Raw genomic sequence first — 19,625 nt, 5'->3', positions numbered from 1 at the left:
TGGGGAAATTTAATTTCTTTATTTGCTTTAGGCCTCATCACTTTTTTAAAGTAATCTCTACACCCTTGGGGCGTCTGGGTGGCTCAGTCGTTAAGCGTCTGCCTTCGGCTCCGGTCATGATTCCAGGGTCCTGGGATCGAGCCCCACATCGGGCTCCCTGCTCCGCGGGAAGCCTGCTTCTCCCTTTCCCACTCCCCCTGCTTGTGTTCCCTCTCACGCTATCTCTCTCTCTCTGTCAATTAAATAAATAAATCTTTAAAGTAATCTCTATACCCAAAGTGGGACCTGAACTCATCACTCCAAGATCAAGAGTCATAGGCTCCACTGACTGAGCCAGCCAGGGGCCCTAGCCTAATCACTCTTTCAATGCTTTCTTTGCTTGCTTAGTTTTTTTAAAAAAAGATCTTATTTATCCACTTGAGAGAAAGAGAGCATGAGAGGGGGCAGGGTCAGAGGGAGAAGCAGACTGCCCGCCGAGCAGGGATCCCAATGCAGAACTCGATCCCGGAGCTCCAGGATCATGACCTGAGCCGAAGGCAGTCGCTCAACCAACTGAGACACCCAGGCGCCCCTGCTGACTTAGTTAAAAGGCAAGGGCTGTGCATTAGATGTTCAGGGATCTGGGTTTTAGTCTAATGCCTTTTTGGCAATCCACCCTGAACCTCTACCTCACCTTTCTCCAACCGGTGCCCTGAGCCCCAGTCTTTTTGTCAACAGCATTTAGTACAACAAACCAAAGGGAAGAATCTCCTCCTAGGAATAAGGTGCTATTCATTGCTCTCAAAGTGAACGCTAACCAAGCTCAGGTGCAGAGAGTAAGAATCTCCAGGAAGAGTAAAAAGGCCTCGATGTAAGGAAGCAACATTTTGGATCAGCCTGGCATTGTTCTAGTCCAGAGGATGAGTGGTTTCCAAACCCGGGACTGTGGAAATAGTACCAGAGATCTGTGAGTCCTGAACACACCTCCCAACTCGTGGACACACCGCATGTAGACCTCACACATCCTGGGCTGCTGTTTCCTAATACATGGAAGTGCTGCTTGAAGGATCAAATTCCAAAGTTCCTTCCACAAAGTGATGTGGAAATGAACTCACAGTAGCTTTCTGTTGGACTTTTTCAGAGGAGCCAGATCACAATTCTAGCTCCTCAAACACAGCCCATAGAAGAAGGAAAGATTTTTCTTTCTAAAGAAATAAGACCAGAGTTTAACTATAGAGAACAAACTGATGGTCACCAGAGAGGAGGTAGGTGGGGGATGGGTGAAATAGGGGATGGGGATTAAGGAGGGCACTTGACGTGATGAGCACCCGGTAATGCATGGAAGTGTTGAATCATTATATTGTACACCTAAAACTAATATGACACTGTGTATTAACTACACTGAAATTCAAATCAAAACTTAAAAAAATAACACCAGAGAGAGTCTAGAATATGGGACACTAGGCGACATGGAGGCTGAAAACTAGAGGGTTTGGTTCCAGTCTACAGATAGAATGTGGATCCTCAGGATGCCTTCTTTAGCCTGTTTCCAGATCACTGGCAAACAGACATTACCCCACTGCCCTGCCTCAGACAGACGGTTGCATTCGTGTTCTCTCAAACCTGCGCATCTACACCCCAGATACTGACATTTGGGGTTACCTCAGTGAGAAGGTCAGCTATTTAATTTCTTTAAATTATATGCATCTGTTAAATTGCAAGAATGGGGTATGAAGATGTCCAGTGTCCTCCTCGGGAGGTTTGCTACTTCCTGCGGTGTGTAGTCATCCTCACTCTGCCTCAGTTTTTCTACTGTCCTTGAACCCTTGTTTTCATGACATTTTATAGGTAACCTGGACTTAAAAAGATGAAAACTGAAATTCTTTCAGCAGCAACTGTTGGTTTTTTTTTTTTTAATTCCCTGGACTGATCAGAGGGTGCTCCTTATATATCCTTAGGACTGTGAAGAATTACCTAGAGGCAAGATAAGAGCTCATTAATTAAATATTTCTGTACTGGACACTCATCATGCCTGACAGTTCTCTCATTATGCCTCTGAGAGGGACACTAGCTGTCAGCAGCTGATGTAAAATAATTTTCTCACTGCTGCAACTGGAGGAGAAAAGGCTTGATAGCAGTTTTTCATGTCTATTAGGTAAATTATTTGAGAAAAATGGTTTTGCACAGAAGGGAAAGTCAAAACATCTCATGTGAAATCTTAAATAATTTATTTTTCATGACAAGAAAAAAATTAACTTTCTTCAAATGTAAACATCTTTTACTGTGCCCTAGGGACCCCTCCACTTTAGCATTTGCTGCCTCTTTCCTCAGGTACATTTGTCTATTTATTATATAGAGAATATTCTACGTGCCCTGATGTACTGTAACAGAAATGCTGAGGTTAAAGAATTCAGTTGTTTTTAGTGAATGTTGTGAACTGAGAAATCCAGTACTCTGTGGACTTCTTGGTGGGTGAGATCTCTGGGTACTTTTCAACATTCTTTTCCTTGACAGAGATGAACATATTTAAAAATCCATATCTATGTCCATGATCTACATTTATATATCTATCTATACCCAAAGCTGATGAAAAATTTTGCTTTGTGATTTCATTTTTACATTAATTATAAAAGCAGAGCTCTGGTTATTTGGCCGATCATGCTGGTTTCCATATATAAAACTAGTGGATCATATCCTGATTCCATAGCTGATTATAGCCACATGCAGAAGAATGAAACTGGACCATTTTCTTACACAATACACAAAAATAGACTCAAAATGGATGAAAGACCTAAAGGTGAGACAGGAATCCATCAAAATCCTAGAGGAGAACACAGGCAGCAACCTCTTTGACCTTGGCCACAGCAAGTTCTTGCTAGATGCATCTTCAAAGGCAAGGGAAACAAAGGCAAAAATGAACTGTTGGGACTTCATCAGGATAAAAAGCTTTTGCACAGTACAGGAAACAGTCGACAAAACCAAAAGACAACTGACAGAATGGGAGAAGATATTTGCAAATGACATATCAGGTAAAGGGTTAGTATCCAAAATCTATAAAGAACTTACCAAACTCAACACCCAAAGAACAATTCGATCAAGGAACGGGCAGAAGTCATGAACAGACATTTCTCCAAAGAAGACATCCAAATGGCCAACAGACACATGAAAAAGTGCTCAACATCGCTCGGCATCACGGAAATACAAATCAAAACCACAATGAGAGACCACCTCACACCAGTGAGAATGGTTAAAATTAACAAGTCAGGAAATGACAGATGTTGGTGAGGATGCAGAGAAAGGGAAACCCTCTTACACTGTTGGTGGGAATGCAAGCTGGTGCAGCCACTCGGGGGAACAGTATGGAAGTTCCTCAAAAAGCTGAAAATAGAGCTACCCTACGACCCAGTAATTGTACTACTAGGTATTTACGCCAAAGATAGAAATGTAGTGATCCGAAGGGGCACCTGCACCCCAATGTTTATAGCAGCAATGCCCACAATAGCCAAACTGTGGAAAGAGCCCAGATGTCCATCGACAGATGAATGGAATACAGTGAATACAATGGAATATTATGCAGCCATCAAAATTGGAAATCTTGGGCGCCTGGGTGGCTCAGTTGGTTGAACGACTGCCTTCGGCTCAGGTCATGATCCTGGAGTCCCTGGATCGAGTCCCGCATCGGGCTCCTTGCTCAGCAGGGAGTCTGCTTCTCCCTCTGACCCTCTTCCCTCTCGTGCTCTCTATCTCTCATTCTCTCTCTCTCAAATAAATAAATAAAATCTTTAAAAAAAAATGGAAATCTTACCATTTGCAATGACATGGATGGAACTAGAGGGTATTATGCTAAGTGAAATAAGTCAATCAGAGAGATAATTATCATATGATCTCAATGATATGTGGAATTTAAAAAAAAGGCAGAGGATCATAGGGGAAGAGAGAAAAAAATGAAACAAGATGAAATCAGAGAGGGAGACAAACCATAAGAGACTCTGAATCAGAGGAAACAAACTGAGGGTTGCTGGGGGGGGAGAGGAGGTGGAGGGATCGTGTAACTGGGTGACGGACATTGGGGAGGGTATGTGTTATAATGAGCACTGGGTATTATAGAAGACTGATGAATCACTGAACTCTACCTCTGAAACAAATAATATACTATATGTTAATTAATTGAATTTAAATTAATAATAATAGAATGAAGCAAAGGAAGGCACATCTTGAAGGTCGTCAGAGACTTACCTCCAGGGCAGCACTGGATCCAAAGAGTCTTACAAGCAATTCCTGGAAACTTTCCTGAAAGAAACACTATTTTAAATATTTCAACCCTTCACAATTGGGTTTTATAATAACTGATGCTCAAAGAAAACCATGTATAAAGCTAGCCTGATGCAAAAGTATCAGATTAGAAAAACAAGCGGGACTAAGGTTTATTCTGAAATACAGGTATTGTGGATGTGTTGATGCCCCGCCCACATCAGACTTCCACCAAAGTGAATCCTCAGCTATTCTGCCCCTGGGGCATCTCCCAGCCTAGGGGCTTGAGCTGTCTACAGGCAGGTGCAGCCCAGAGGTGTGCAGGAGTTTATGCCTCAGAGACAACTCACAGCCATTGGGATGAAAACTCAATGAGGATGAATTACAAGGTGCATCATACACAATTCCTCTGAGGGAGCTTAAAAGAAATTGAACACTAGTTGCCCTCAGCAGTCATGAGCTTATCAATGCATCCTTTATTTTCTTCACCTCCTTCCCTGTCTTATTCTCCCCACTCCCTCACTCCAGTTTCCTGGTCACCTCTCAAGTAGACTACCTGTACCAACATACCTGCCTCTGGTTCTGCTCTTGGGGAAACACACTAAGATGTGGAAATGATTCAATATTAGGAAATCTCTTCATGTAATTAATTTCATGAGTATATCCACAGAGAAAAGCAATATAATCCTCTTAACAGATAAAAAAAAAATTCACTATAATTCAACATCCATTCTGATGAGAACTACTGTTAAAATTTGAATGGAAAACATTTCCTTACTATCTCTATCAGTTAGGGTCCATTTAAAAAAAATAGAAACCACTCTAGACTTGTAAAACAAAAGTAATTTGATATGGGAATTGATTACAAGCATAATGGAAGGACGGGAGGAAGGTAAGGTCACTAAAAACAGTAACCGCAGTGAATGACCAGTATCCTCGGGCTTGAGGGACGAGGTTTTCCAGCAGTTAAGGGAATGATGCCACAGAGGCTCCTGCTTTTTGGTCAGCTGCTACGCAGGACTCAGGAGCCTGCACCCCCCAACCACTGTTGGCCATTGCCACGGTCACTGTTGGTGGTGGTGTTGCCACTGTCCTTGCTGTGCTGCCACCAGATATGCCATCAGAGACTGGAAGTAGGAAGAGGGTTCCATCCTCGTCTTCTGGTCTCCCACCAGCAGAAAGATCAAAAGTCAGCTGGTGACAATACCTGCGAAATGCGGTCTTTGGTATTCCAGCCCTCCTACTATATATATCAAAGTACAAACTTGGTAACCAAAATCATACAAAACGGAAATAGTAGCCTGGAATATTTTCCTTTATTGTCAGGGACAAGACAAAGAGGCAAGGTATCACAACTCCTTTAAAATATATATATATGTATATCTGCATATATATATGATGATATACATATATATCATCATCCATTTTAGGTGTACAATTCAGTGATTTTTTAGTATATTCATAGATACATGCAACCAACAGCACAGTCAATTTTTGGCAATTTTTATCACCTCAGAGAGAAATCCTGTGCTCTTTGGCTTATCACCCCCTTTGCCCCCTCCCCTGTCTCCACATGTTTCCTCCATCCAGCCCTAAACAACAATTAATCTATTTTCTGTCTCTTCAGATTTACCTATTCTGGATTTTCATATAAATGTAGTCGTATAATACTTGGTCTTTTGTAACTGGCTTCTTTTGCTTAGAGTATTTTCAGTGTTCACCCATGTCTAGTATGTATCAGTACTTCATCACCCTTTATGGCCGAATAGTATTGCATTGTATGAATATGCCTATATTTCACAACTCTTATTTAATATTTTCCTTAAAACTGTAATTTGGTTGGCTAATATTTTTCTTTAAGTTTCCTTTAAGTTGTAGCTCTTATTTAATATTTTCCTTTAAGTTATGAAAGTAAGCATGACTATTGGAAAATAAAAGAGAAAATTATCTTTATTTTCCGATTATATGATTGTCTACCTTGAAAACCAAAAGGATTAAGGAAAAATGATTATAACTAATTAAAAAGCTCTGCACAGTGACTTTCCTGTATAACAGCCAGTCAGCAAATACTGTAGAAAAATATTTCATCCATAATATCAACAAATGCTTCTATACTTATTAACAAAACTATGGTGCAATGTACAGGATACCCACACACACAAATCTCAGAAACATGAGACTTCCATAATGAAGCTGTCCTGTTGCTAAAGAGAATATTGTAAATGTACTGTGAATTAATTTATAAATATGTTGCTTTCAAATGAAAATCCTAATGACACTTATGTAGGAGCTTTATAAAACAGTTCTTAAGATTACCCAGAAGAATAAATGGATGGGAATATATCAGTAAAATCTTAAAAAAGAAAAATAGTGAAGAGAGAATTTCATTATTAAATATTTAATGTATTACAAATAAAATAATTTAAGCAGTTTTCTTATATACCAAGAATAGACAGAGTAATTGGTAAAATGTAATATATAATCCAGAGGCAGTGTTAAATATGAGTAAGAAATTAGTATATGATAAAAGTATAATTAAGATTCATCATTATTATTCAATAGGACACCTGACTAGTCATTGCAACCTTGCAGTCATGAACGCTCCTAGTTGCAGACATAAAGAAAAAAAAAACACTTTAATAAGCTGTCTTATGCTACATTAGCTAACATTATTAGGTAGCTTTCAGAATTTTCAGAGTTGAAAGAGAATAACTTGTATACCTAGCAAAAATATCCTTCAGAAAGAAGGTGAAATGAAGGTATTTTCAGGTAAAAACTGAGAGGATTATTCACAAACAGATTTGCACTAAAAAAAAAAAAAGCTACTAAAGGAAGGTCTTTAGGCAAAAGCAAAATGATCCCAGAAGGAAATAGAGAAATACAGGAATAAATGAAGAACCACAGAAGAGGTAAATAGGTAGAAAAATATAATGGATAATGGAAAAATTGTATAAAAAAACCATAATAATGATGTTATTGGGTTTTAAATATATGCACAATTAAAAGGCATGAAAATAAGAGTTTAAAAAGGCGATGGTGATGTAAATGGAGTTGAAATATTCTAAGGACCTAATATTGTCTGGGGAGTGACAGAAGAATTGAATATAGATACAAAAGTTCTAAACAAAATATTTGCAAATAGAATATCAATTTATTAAAAAAGGTAATATATCATAATCAAGTTCTATTCTAGGTAGGCATGCAAGGTTCTTTAATATTAAAAATGTCAATCAATGTAACTCAACACATTAACAGAATAAAGGGGAAAAATAATATGATTTTCTCAGAAGATGAACACACAGTTGGTAAAATTCAGTACTTACATTTGTTATTTAAAAACTTAGGAATAGAGAAAGCTTCTTTAATCTGTAAATATGTGTCTTCAAAAAAACCTACAGTAAAATCATAGTTAATGGTGAGATACTGAAAACTTTCCCTCCGATCCCAGGAATGAGACAGATGCCTGCCATCATCACTTCTGTTCAACATTTCCTGGAAATCCTAGGCACAGAAAAAGGCAAACAAAAGAAATAAAATATATAAAAATTTGAAACAAATGAACAAACAAATACATCTTTCATGAATTGTAAATGTCATGATTACATGTCTAGACAATCAAACAAATCTGCAGAAACACTATTAGAATTAATGAGTGAATTTCGGAAGGTCACTAGATATAAGATCAGTATATAAAATTCAAGATGCAACAAACAAGTAGAAAATAAAATTTTAAAAATAATATTACAATATCACTGAAAACATTAAATAACTAGGAGGAAGATCTAATAAAAGATATGCAAGACTTTTATACAGGAAACTATAAAACTTTATAAAAACCACAAAACTATATAACTAAACGAGAGATGTATCATTCTCATGGACTGTAAAGCTCAATATTGTAAAGACATAGTCCTCCTAAATTCATCTATAGATTCAATGCAATCCCAAGTAAAATTGCAGCCGACAATATTTACAACAAAACGAGGTGACCATGGGTGGGAGACAAGGACATGTGCCCCTGAAGGAAAGACTGGCTGCCCAGCTCCGAGGAGCTCTCAGCGATTTCAGGATCTGCCTCAGCTGCAGAGAGCCACCTTGCCTGCAATCATACCTTTCCCGGGGCAGGCCACTTCCAAGAGCTGAACAAGAGGAAGTATACACTTGGCGCCGTTTGCATCCACGGTGGGACAGTTGTGACAGGCAATACTTTCTCCAGACCTCTGCTGGGTTGCTGGAGGCATTGCCAGCATGCACTGAAGTTCTGCAAGTCCTTCTGCCCCATCATTCCTTTCATCTGTGTTGTTTCCTAAGAAGCACTCTGCCCTCTAAACTCCATCATAATGGATGCTTCTGGCAATCCCCAACCTGAGACATAAGGCATTCCTGTGAACTGTAAAATACTAGCAAGCAGGAAAAACCAGTAACTATCATGATACCTGCATGGGACCTGCATCTTCACTGGGGGAAAGCAGAGGGAAACAATGCAATGTTTGACCTGAGAAGAGCAGATCTCTAAAGTCGCCTCTAAGTATTTTCTAAAAAGCCTGATGGGCTAGGTTGCAATCCCTGAAAATGATATATCCCCTCTGGGAGAGGTTTTGCCAAGTCTGATAATGGGTTAGTGCAAGGGGACAGTGGTAAGGCCTGAAGAAGATGAAGAAATCTAGCCCTTGTGAATTTTCAAAACTGACCATCCAGGATTCCCTTCTTAGTGTCCCAGATGAGTATGACAGGGATAACAGGTGGGGGGAAGAGCAGGTGTAGGTAAAGGTGGGAGATGGGGACAGACCTGGGGAATATAAGAAGTTAAGCTGCTATATTTTTGAACACCAAAAAAGCAACAGAAGAGGGAGCTCTATAAAGAAAGCTGCCCCGAATTAGGCCTCCATATAAAAGTTTTTTTTTTTTTTTTTTAAGATTTTATTTATTTAGGGCGCCTGGGTGGCTTAGTCATTGTGCGTCTCCCTTCGGCTCGGGTCATGGTCCCGGTGTCCTGGGATCGAGCCCCGCATCGGGCTCCCTGTTCAGCAGGGGGCCTGCTTCTCCCTCTCCCACTCCCCCTGCTTGTGTTGCCTCTCTCGCTGTGTCTCTCTCTCTCAAACAGATAGAATCTTTGAAAAAAAAAAAAAGATTTTATTTACTTATTTGAGAGAGAGAGAGACAGAGCATGCTCAGGGGGCAAGAGGCAGAGGGAGAGGGAGAAGCAGGCTCCCTGCTGGGCAGGGAGCATGATGCGGGGCTCGATTCCAGGACCCCGATTCAGGGATCATGACCTGAGCTGAAGCCAGACACCTAACCGACTGAGCCACCAAGGCGCCCCTCCATATAAAAGTTTAGGAAAACAAATTTCATGTGATAAATAAGCCACAGAAATTATTGAGGTAAAATCCTACATAAAACTGTAAGAAAAAAAATCACTGTTAGAGATAATTATACCATTCCAGAAAGACAAGCCAATAGGACAGATGAAAACTGTAAACTCCTATTTTAATGTGAGCTAGAAGACATGAAGAAAATACAAGACATGACCCACTCCCCCCCGAAAAAAATCAGAATTAGAAAAACAGAGAAATGAAGTGATAGGACTCAGAAAGAATTAGAAGAAGAAATACCATATGACCCAGCAATCCTGCTTTATCTATCCAAAGGAATTGAAATCAGGGTCTTGAATTGCTATCTTCACTCTCAAATTTATTGCAGCATTATTTACAATAGCCAGGACATGGAAGCAACCTAACTGTTCATCACAAGATGAATGAATAAAGAAGATGTAATATATAAATGCAATGGAATATTCTTCAGCCTTAAAAAAGAAGGAAATCCTGCCATTGGTGACAACATGAATGAACCTGGAGGATATAAGGTAAGTGAAATAAGCCAGACATGGAAGGAAAATTGCTACATGGTACCACTGAAATGAGGAATCTAAAATAGTTAAACTCATAGGAGTTTAGAGAGTAAAATGGTTTAGAGAGTAAAATGGTTTAGTTTAGAGAGTAAAATGGTGGTTGCCACAGCTGGGGGCGGGGAGAAACAGGGAGGTATTAGTCAAAAGCTATGAAGTTTCATTTTTTCAAGATGAATAAGTCAGAGAGATTTACTGTAAAACAGACTGTCTATACATAATAATACTGTATTTTATACTTAAAAATTTGTTAAGAGATCTGATGTTAAGCGTTCTTATCACAAAGCAGTAAAAATAAAAAAAATAAGTAAATAAATAGGGCAGGAGGAAACTTTGGGAGGCAGTGGATATATTTATGGCATAGATTGTGGCAATGGTTTCACAAATGTATATTTACCTCCATATTCAAGTTGTGTCAATTAAATATATACAAATTTTTCTATGTCAATCATACCTCAATAAAGTGGTTTTTAAAAGAGAGAAAGAACTAGAAACTAAAAGAAAACAGTAACTTCAGACATAAATACTAAACTAGAAAGAACACAGGGATAAACATTTTGGAAGAGCATTTAAATATTATTTTTATTTATCATGCATGTAGGTTTACATGCTTAATCATGAACATCTAGACTCTAGACTTCCATTCTTAAGAAAGATATTCACACAGAAAAAAATCTCTCAGTGAAAAATGATAGATTATGACATCATGAGTTAGAAAAAAAAAAACAAGTTCCCTGACTTCAGAGGAAGAACTTTTAAGTCACCCAGCCAATCTTCCCCTCCACCCGCTACCTTTCTTGCACACCTGGAATACTCTCTTGCCCAAGTTGCCAAGGGCTTTACTGCCACACTGACATGGGTTAGAATCTTATTGCATGATCTCAGACAAGTTATTCAACTTCTCTAGGCTCTATCTTCTTGATCTGTAAAAGCAGATAATATATATAATCTACCAATGGTTTAATATGTGAACTAATGTCTGCAAAGGATTTGGCACATAATAGTCAGTGCTCGGGAAATGTTAGCACCCTTTCTTATCACTCATGAATTGACCCTTCGGTTTATCATATTTGGCTAGGCCACAGTACCCAGATATTTGGTCAAACATTATTCTAGATGTTTCTGTGAAGATATTTAATTTTTTTTTAATTTTTTTAAATTTTTTTAAAAGATTTTATTTATTTATTTGACAGAGAGAGACACAGCATGAGAGAGAAACAAGCAGGGGGAGTGGGAGAGGGAGAAGCAGGCTTCCCGCCCGGTAGGGAGCAGGATGGGGGGCTCGATCCTAGGACCCTGGGATCATGACCTGAGCCCTGGGATCATGACCTGAGCTGAAGGCAGACGCTTAACCACTGAGCCACCCAGGCGCCCCAGGCTACTGATTTTAAATGTTAATCTCATCTTTAAAATACACAGAGGGGCGCCTGGGTGGCTCAGTCGTTAAGGTTAAGCATCTGCATTCGGCTCAGGTGAAAGAATGAAAGAATCTCTGAAATGTCCTTTTTCTTCTTTTTCTTTTTTTTTAAGATTTTATTTATTTATTTGAGAGACAGAGAGAATGAGAGAGAAAGCACATGAGATGGGGGGAGGGTCAGAGGGAGAAGCAGACTCCCTGCTGAGCAGGGAGCCCGATGCGGGACTCGATCCGGGGACTCCAGGATCATGACCTGAGCCGAAGGCAGTCGCTCAACCAACTGAGCCACCCAGGCGCCCTGAAATGTCCTTTTTCCCCACTCCTGGCCAAACACTGTGCCCCAAAGCTACCCCTTTTCTCTTGCCTACCTCATCTTATGAATCCTGCTTATGACTGGGGCGCCTGGGGAGATGATGATGCTTTCGAATTGAATACGTTCGGTGCATTCTTCAAGGAGGGCCCTCTCTGGCTCTGACAAAGGCCGTTCAGATCCTAGAGGCTGGGAGTTTTGTAGGGACAAACGGCTGAGGGAAAAGAGAAGCAGGCTTTGTGCGAAGCCCTGAATGAAGCACTTTCCATATAGAGAGTCTGAATGGGAGTGGTCTTATCTTGTATTTTTGTGAAAACCAGCTTTCTTTTCCTCTCTTCTCATTCCCTCTATCCCTCTGTCTTCCTTCCCTTCCTTCCAAAAAACAGTTAATTAGCTGGTACTATGTTCCTGACACTGTTTATATGTGCCAGAGATGCATCAATGACCAAGACAAAGTACCTGTACTCGTGAAGCATGAGTTCTAGTAGGGGAGAAACACATATAAAATACAGATAAGAACAGACAGTGGCAAGAGCTAGATAGAGAGGGACTGAGAGGTGCTGTTTATCAGGATTAGGCAGGGAAGTCCTCACATTGAGGTTGAAACCTGAATGGAAGGAGGCAACATACAGAACTCTATGGGAATATGATCCTGGACAGAGGGGACAGAGTCAAGAATGTGGTGTGTTTGAGGGATGAAAAGATCAAAGTATCAGGAGCATGGTGGGCGAGGGGAAAATGGCAAGAGGTGAGATTGGAGAGGGAGGCAGAGGTCATATCACATGGACTTTGGAGGCCAAGGTAAAGAGTTTGGATTTTATTCTAATAATCGAGGGAAGCCATTGGCAGGTTTTAAGCAGGAGAGTGATGGCGATCTGATTTATGCATTCCATATATTTTTGACCTTTTCACTTGAACCCTGGCTAGTAATTTTGAGTCTGGCAGTGCCATTAGAAAGCCTCAAATTACCAGCTCTAAATCAAATTGGTCAGAAGTGCTGTCACCCTTAGTTGAGAGTTGAAGTCAACATAGGAATCAACCCAATTTAAAAATGAGCAAAGGATTTGAATGACGTTTCGTAAAAGAACATATATGAATGGTCATTAAGCACATAAATAGATGAATGAACATTAGTCAGGAAAATGCAAATTAAAATCACAGTGATATATCACTATACACACACTAGAATGGCTAACATTAAAGACAGACAATATTGAGTGCTGGTAAGGATGTGAAGTAACTGGAACTCACATACAGTGCTGATGGGGCTGCATAATGGTACAGCCACTTTGGAAAATAGTTTGGCAATTTCTTATATTTTCACTTTACTGTAAGATTCAGAAATCCCCCCCTAAATATTTACCCAAGAGAAATGAAAGCATATGTCCACACAAAGACTTGTACACACATGTCCATAGCAGCTTTATTCATAACACCCAAAACCTGAAAACAATCCAAATATCCATCAACAGGTGAATGGATAAACAAACTGTGGTGTATTCGTACAGTGAAACTCCACTCAGCAGTAGAGAGGAATGAACTTCTGCTACAAACAAGCAGGAATAAATATGAAAAATATTTGTTTAATAAACAAAACATTGTTTAGCAAAAGAAGTGAGATGAAAAGACAGTGTTTAATGTGGGATTCCACTTATATGAAATACAAGAACAGACAATAATCCACATCGACTGAGAGGAAATCAGTGGTCGCCCCCGGGACTTGGGGTGAGACAATAAAAGCCTTGAGGAAATTTCGGGGGATGATGAAAATATCCTGTATCTTGACTGTGGTGATGATTACACTTGTGTAAACAAATCAAACCATATATTTAAAATGGGTGCATTTTATTTCTGTGACTATAAAAACCAGCAGGAAATACTTGCAGGATATTCCCACGAGGGAGCCCCTGCCTTTCAGAAAAGCTTGTAATCCCAGGCTCTGTTAAGCCTTGGGGAGTCAATACAGAGACACACCTATCTTCTTCCTTCTTTCCTTCCGTTTCCCACTTCTAACTCCAAGTAACCCCAACTCCAAGTTTCCCCACCAACTGAGTCAAGTATGACATGGAATTATCATTTCTAATAGGCAAGACTAATAAGCTACCCAAATATCCAGCAACAGTAGAATGGATAAAAGACATACTAATTAACAACAAAATGAATGAATTACGGCTACCCACAACAAAATGGGAGAATCTCACCAACAGTACCGGGTCCAAAAAAAAAAAAAAGAGCACTCACCTAAATATACCCCTCTACCCCATGGAGTTTTCTAGGCACCCATGTTGAAAAGCAATTAACCACAAATTTAAGGCTTTGTTTCTGAACTTTCAATTCTGAATTTTTGCGAGTTCTATGCTGTCTACATTATTCTAACGTTGAATAAAGTTTTGGAATGGAAAAGTGTGAATACTAAAATTTTATTCATCTTTTTCAAAACTGTTTTTCACTATTCTGGGTCCCTTCTGTTTCCATATAATTTTAAAATCAGCTTGTCAATTTCTGCAAAAAAGTCAGCTGGGATGTTGAGAGGGATGGCACAGAATATGTAGATCAATTTGGGGAGTACTGCCATTTTAACAATATTAATACTTCTAATCCATGATATCTAGGATGTCTTTCCATTTACCTAGGTCTCCTTTAGTATATTTTGACACTGCTTTGTACTTTTCAAAGTACAAGTGTTGCACTTTTGTTGCTTATTCTTAACAATTATTTCATTTATAAGTATTTTATTCTTTTTAATGTTATCATAATGGAATTTTTTTCTTAAAAAAATCACTTGAGCCTTTGGGTGTGTCTATTTCTGGGTTCTCCACACCATTCCACTGATCTTTATTTCTTCTTACACACTGTGTTGGTAAATAAAGCTAGGTAGTATGCCTTAACATCAGGAAGTGACCCTTCTCACTCTATTCTCCTTATGAAGGCCGTTTTTGCCATTTTAGCCTTGACAAATTAGTTTTAGAATAAGCTTATTGTGTCTAAAAAAGTAAAAACAAAAAACAAAACTTCGGGGCACCTGGGTGGCTCAGTGGTTAAGCATCTGCCTTCGGCTCAGGTCATGCTCTCAGGGTCCTGGGATCCAGCCCCGCGTCAGGCTCCCTGCTCCATGGGGAGCCTGCTTCTCCCTCTCCCACTCCCCCTGCTTGTGTTCCCTCTCTCGCTGTCTCTTTCTCTCTGTCAAATAAATAAATAAAATCTCTTAAAAAAAAAAAAAAAAAACCTCGCTGAGATTTTAATGGGAACTGTATTAAACCTATATTCAATTTTAGGAAAACTGGAATTTTATAGTGTCTTTGATTACTTTCATGAACACAGTTATTTTCAGCATACCTAAGATTTTGTTTTCATTAGTACTGCCTATAAGAGTACTTCATTTTTAATTTCAGTTTCCACATGTTGGAAATGGGATTGGTATTTGAGTGGTGATCTTATAATTGGCCACTTCGCTGAACCTATTCATTATCATTAGTTCCAGGTTTTTCATCAGTTCCTTGGGATTGTCTATATACACAATCATGTCGTCTGCAAATGGGGACATTTTTATTTCTTCCTTTCCAATCTGAATTCCTTTAATTTCCTTTACTTGCCTTATTCTATGTAGCTAGAAATGTCAGTTAAATAACAGTGGTTAAGAACAAACATCCCTGACTTACTCCCAGTCTGAAAGGAGAGGCATTCAGAATTTCACTGTTAAGTATGATGTTGGCTCTATGTTTTTACAGATGCCCTTTAAATATAATTAAGGTAATTACCATCTAATCCAAACTGTGGATAGTTTTTATCATGAATGGGTGTTGGATGTAGTCACATGTTGATATGATCATATAATTTTTTTTTAACCTGTTCATAGAGTGGATTTCACTGGGTGATTTTAGAATGTCGGAATGGGCCTTAAGTACCTGGAATAACCTCCACATCATCATGATGTCGAATTTTCTATCTATATTGCGGATATCAACACGCAATTATTTTCTTAAAGAATTTTTTTTGTGTCTCTATTCACAGGGAATATTTGTTTTCTCTTGTTGTGCTGTCTTTCTCTTGTGCTGACAGGAGGATAGTAACTGGACTCCTAACACGAGCCTGGGCAGTGTTCCATCCTCAATTATATTCTGGAAACTACTGTGTAAAAATGACACTAGTCTTCTTTAAGAGTCTCAAGGAATTCTTCATTGAAAACATCTGGACCTAGATATTTCCTTCCTGGAGATTTTAAATTGCTAACTCCATTTCCTTACGGTTTGTAGAACCATTCATACAATCTGTTTAATTCTGACCGAGTTCGGATAGTCTGTGGTTTGGGAAGAATCGGTCCATCTCATCTAAGCTGGGGTACAGCTGTCGGTGGCGTATTCCGCAATGACCCTTTCAATGGCTCGGGACCAGCGGTAATGTCCCCTCTGTCATCCCTGAGATTGGTGAATACTTTTGCTTTCACTGATTTACTATCTTGTCTTCCTATTCTCTGTTTCACTGATCTGCTCTGATATTTATTTCCTTTCTTCTGCATGCATTGGTTTAATTCTGCTCTTCTTCTTCTAGTTTCCCAAGCGAGGAACTTGGATTATTAATTTGAGATCTTAAGTCGGCACTGACTGCTATGAAATTCCCTCTCAGCACTGCTGTACATGCATTCCGTGTACTTTGTTGTCTTTTCATTTTCATGCAGTTATATATATTTTGTTTCCGAGATACTTATCTCATAACTAGAGCACACTGTTTACTTTTCACATATTTTAGAGTTCTCCTGTTGCGCTGTTTCTAGTTTCTACTTTGATTCTACTGTGATGAAACAACCGCTGTATGATTTCAAATTCTTTTCCAGTTTTTTGAGGTTTTATGGAAATGCTTTATCTTGGTACATGTTCTATGGACACCTGAAATAAATATGTGCTCTCCTCCTGTTTGGTAGAGTGATCTGTATACGTCAGTTAGATCTGGCTGGCGGATTCAGTGAGGATCTTCTGTCACTGCTGATTTCCTGCCCAGCACTTCTATCCAAGGCTCAGAGAGTGGCGCTGAAGTTCTCACTCATAACTGTGGATTTGTCTATTTCTTTTGTTCAGCTCCAACAGTTTTTGATTCATGACTTTTCTGATTCCGTTATCTGGTGAGTGCAAATTGAGGATTATTTTCTTCTTCCTGATGGGTAACCCTGATATCATTATGTGATGTCCTTCTTTATCTCCAGTCATTTTCTTTACTCTGAGCTCTATTTCACTGGATATTAATATAGGCCCTCCTACTTCTGATCAACTTTTTGTGGTTTATCTTTCCCATCCTGTTACTTTCTTTCATCCTACCTGTGTCATTGGATTTAAATTCCTCGTGAATGGCACACAGCTGGGTCTCACTTCTTTATCCACTCTATCTCAGGATTGGTATATTCAGACTGCTCATAATAAAAGTAATTACTGACACATTAGAGTATAAGTCTGCATTTTATTATTTGTTTTCTATTGGTTTCCTCTGGTATTCATTCTTCGGTTTCAAATTTCCTGCTTTCTTGTGTGTTACCTGAACCCTTTTCGGGAGTCCATCTTAGTATCTCAGACTGTATCTCTATGCATATTTTTTGTAGTGTTTGTTCTGGGTACTAAAATATACATGCTAATACTTATTAAATTGTTTAAAATATTTATTAAATTGCATTCCCTCAAAAAAACAGGATAAAGAAACTGTCTTTCAAATTTACCTGTTAAAAAAGATGTTTAGGCTGAATAACGAAGGAGGACCCCTCAAGTGTCACCTTCAGTCCTGCTCTGCTTGTGTCCCTCTGGATCCTTCTCAAACACCTGGACTTCAGAGCCGATGTTAGGACCTGGACAACCTTCAACTTCTAAGTCTCCTGTTCCAAACAGTTACCCTCCTTGACACATTCCTCAAGTAGTAATATTGAAGTCGACAGATTCGTCTACAATTTTAGGTACTTCTTAGGAGGGTGCCTTCTTAAGCCAGGAAACAATCTTCTTCGGGTTTTCCTTCTTCGCCCTGCAAGCATGATCTAACCTTGACTCTGCAGAGTTCTAGCCTACCACTTTCTAAGTGCATGTCAATGAGCTGCTTCTCCTACGGAGAGTTTGAGGCTGGAAAACGAGGAGTTTATACCCGGACTCATCTAACATGAAAGCCCACATTCTACTCTCTCCCATTGTCCAGGCTGCTGCTCTCCTGTGAGCTGTACAACACTCCCTATACCCGCAAACCTGGTCCAGGTTTGGTGAACACACTTCAAACACCCACACAATGACTATCAATACACTAAGTTTAATTTCACATTCAGATACAGAATTAAAAGGGCTACCCTCAAATGTAAAATCCACAATGGAAATATCCAAGCATTAATTCCTGAGTAGCAGTATGGTTAAATAACAGAGAAATTACTTTTCTGGTTAGTGATAAGTACTGCTAGGATCCTTAAATAAAAAATAAAAGGACAAAGCCATTTGCAACCATATTGTTACTATTTCTTTATGATGGTTAAGTCAACCAGTAACTTTTATCACTACAAAAATCACAAAATTGGTTTAACAAATATAAATCCACTAAAAATTTATCATTTCATAGTAATTACTAGAAATTATATCTCAAATTTTTCAATATGAGTGTAAAACTGGAAATATAAAAAAACTAAGTCAGGTACAGAGGCCACCCCTATTTTTTAGCGTACAACAACATTTCCTAAAGGCTAGTGAAAATATTTTAGAAGTCCTGCTGCTACCAAATCTGTAAACATCAGGGTCAGGTAGGGACCGTACACATGCTCGTATACAATATGGATCTAGTGCGGGAGGACTACCCACACCGTGCTGCCCAGGGAGCACTGAAGTGACAAACAGAAAGAAAGACGTACAGCTACCACCGCATTCAAGTAAAACGTTTCCCTGGACGTCTACAAAGGCCCACGTCACTCATCCATCTCTCACAGGTGGAGAGCAACCTGGGGGCCAGAGAGAAGCTCAAGGGGAAGGCCCAGACACAGATCTAGATGTCTGTCTTTCACATCCATCTATAGAACTGAAGAGATGAGCTCTTACAACGTGGCCAAGATGGGCTCACGTGTGACTCAGTAAAAATGTGAGCACCAAAGGGTGCACCACTCCACCAACCTAGGCTGCAAAGGGAAGGAGAATGCGCATAAACAGGAGAGCAAAGGAAATGAGAAGGCCAAACAGCATTCCCTGAATCACAACGAGAGACTATCTGCTCTTCAAATCCCACCATCAACACTATACCGTCTCTTATAAGGGAAACAAGAGGTGATGGAAGTCACTGCTGACAGCAGGTCCCAGCCCCGAGTCCACACTGCTGGCACTCCCACCTTCTCCAGGCAGGCCACTGTGAGCTGCCCTGTGGAGGGCCCCCCCCACCCCCCCCACTGTGGACAGGAATGAGGGAGGCCTCCAGCCAAAATCTCATGGAACTGAGGCGCTGAACCTGCCAACAAGCCTCGAGTGAGCTGGAGGTGACGGCCACTCAGCTGACTACAGCCCCGAGAAGGACCCACACCAATCTATACCCCAATTCCTGACCACAGAAACTGTGAGGTAATCAACACTGGTGTTTGACTCACATATGGCTCAATCATCTCTCATGTCAGCATTTATCCTACAGAAACAGGCAGAGATGGATGTAGAAGGGTGCTCACACAGCACTTTATAATAACAGCACAACACAGACACCACCTGAAAATCTAAGCATGGATCAAAAGCTAGTAACTTACAGTGTCCAGACAACTGAATGCTATAGAAATGAGC

General features: G+C 39.6%; 1 protein-coding gene across 19 annotated transcripts in view; it reads right to left on the bottom strand.

Annotated features, from left to right (window-relative positions):
* LOC148161614 (putative phospholipid-transporting ATPase IIB) overlaps window positions 1-19,625 on the bottom strand; it is an 83,815-nt gene continuing 64,190 nt past the window's right edge. For 5 of the 19 annotated variants that reach the window (XM_088020693.1, XM_088020699.1, XM_088020700.1 and 2 more), the window contains 2 exons: window positions 7,554-7,731; window positions 2,191-5,437 (listed from right to left, as the gene is read on the bottom strand). In XM_088020693.1, the coding sequence (XP_087876819.1) occupies window positions 5,421-5,437; window positions 7,554-7,731 (195 nt within the window). In that variant the 3' untranslated portion in view covers window positions 2,191-5,420. Of the gene's footprint in view, window positions 1,185-2,190; window positions 5,438-7,553; window positions 7,732-8,341; window positions 8,596-19,625 lie in introns of those variants that run through there. The other 14 variants (XR_015767467.1, XR_015767468.1, XR_015767469.1 and 11 more) reach the window with 10 other exon arrangements.

Source organism: Eumetopias jubatus, unplaced genomic scaffold, assembly GCF_037043125.1.
Source record: "Eumetopias jubatus isolate StellerSeaLion01/CBP00866 unplaced genomic scaffold, mEumJub1_p1.0 scaffold_109, whole genome shotgun sequence".
Taxonomy (NCBI): Eukaryota; Metazoa; Chordata; class Mammalia; order Carnivora; family Otariidae; genus Eumetopias; species Eumetopias jubatus.
Note: the sequence above shows the minus strand (reverse complement) of the source record. Positions and strands in the feature narration are given on the sequence as shown.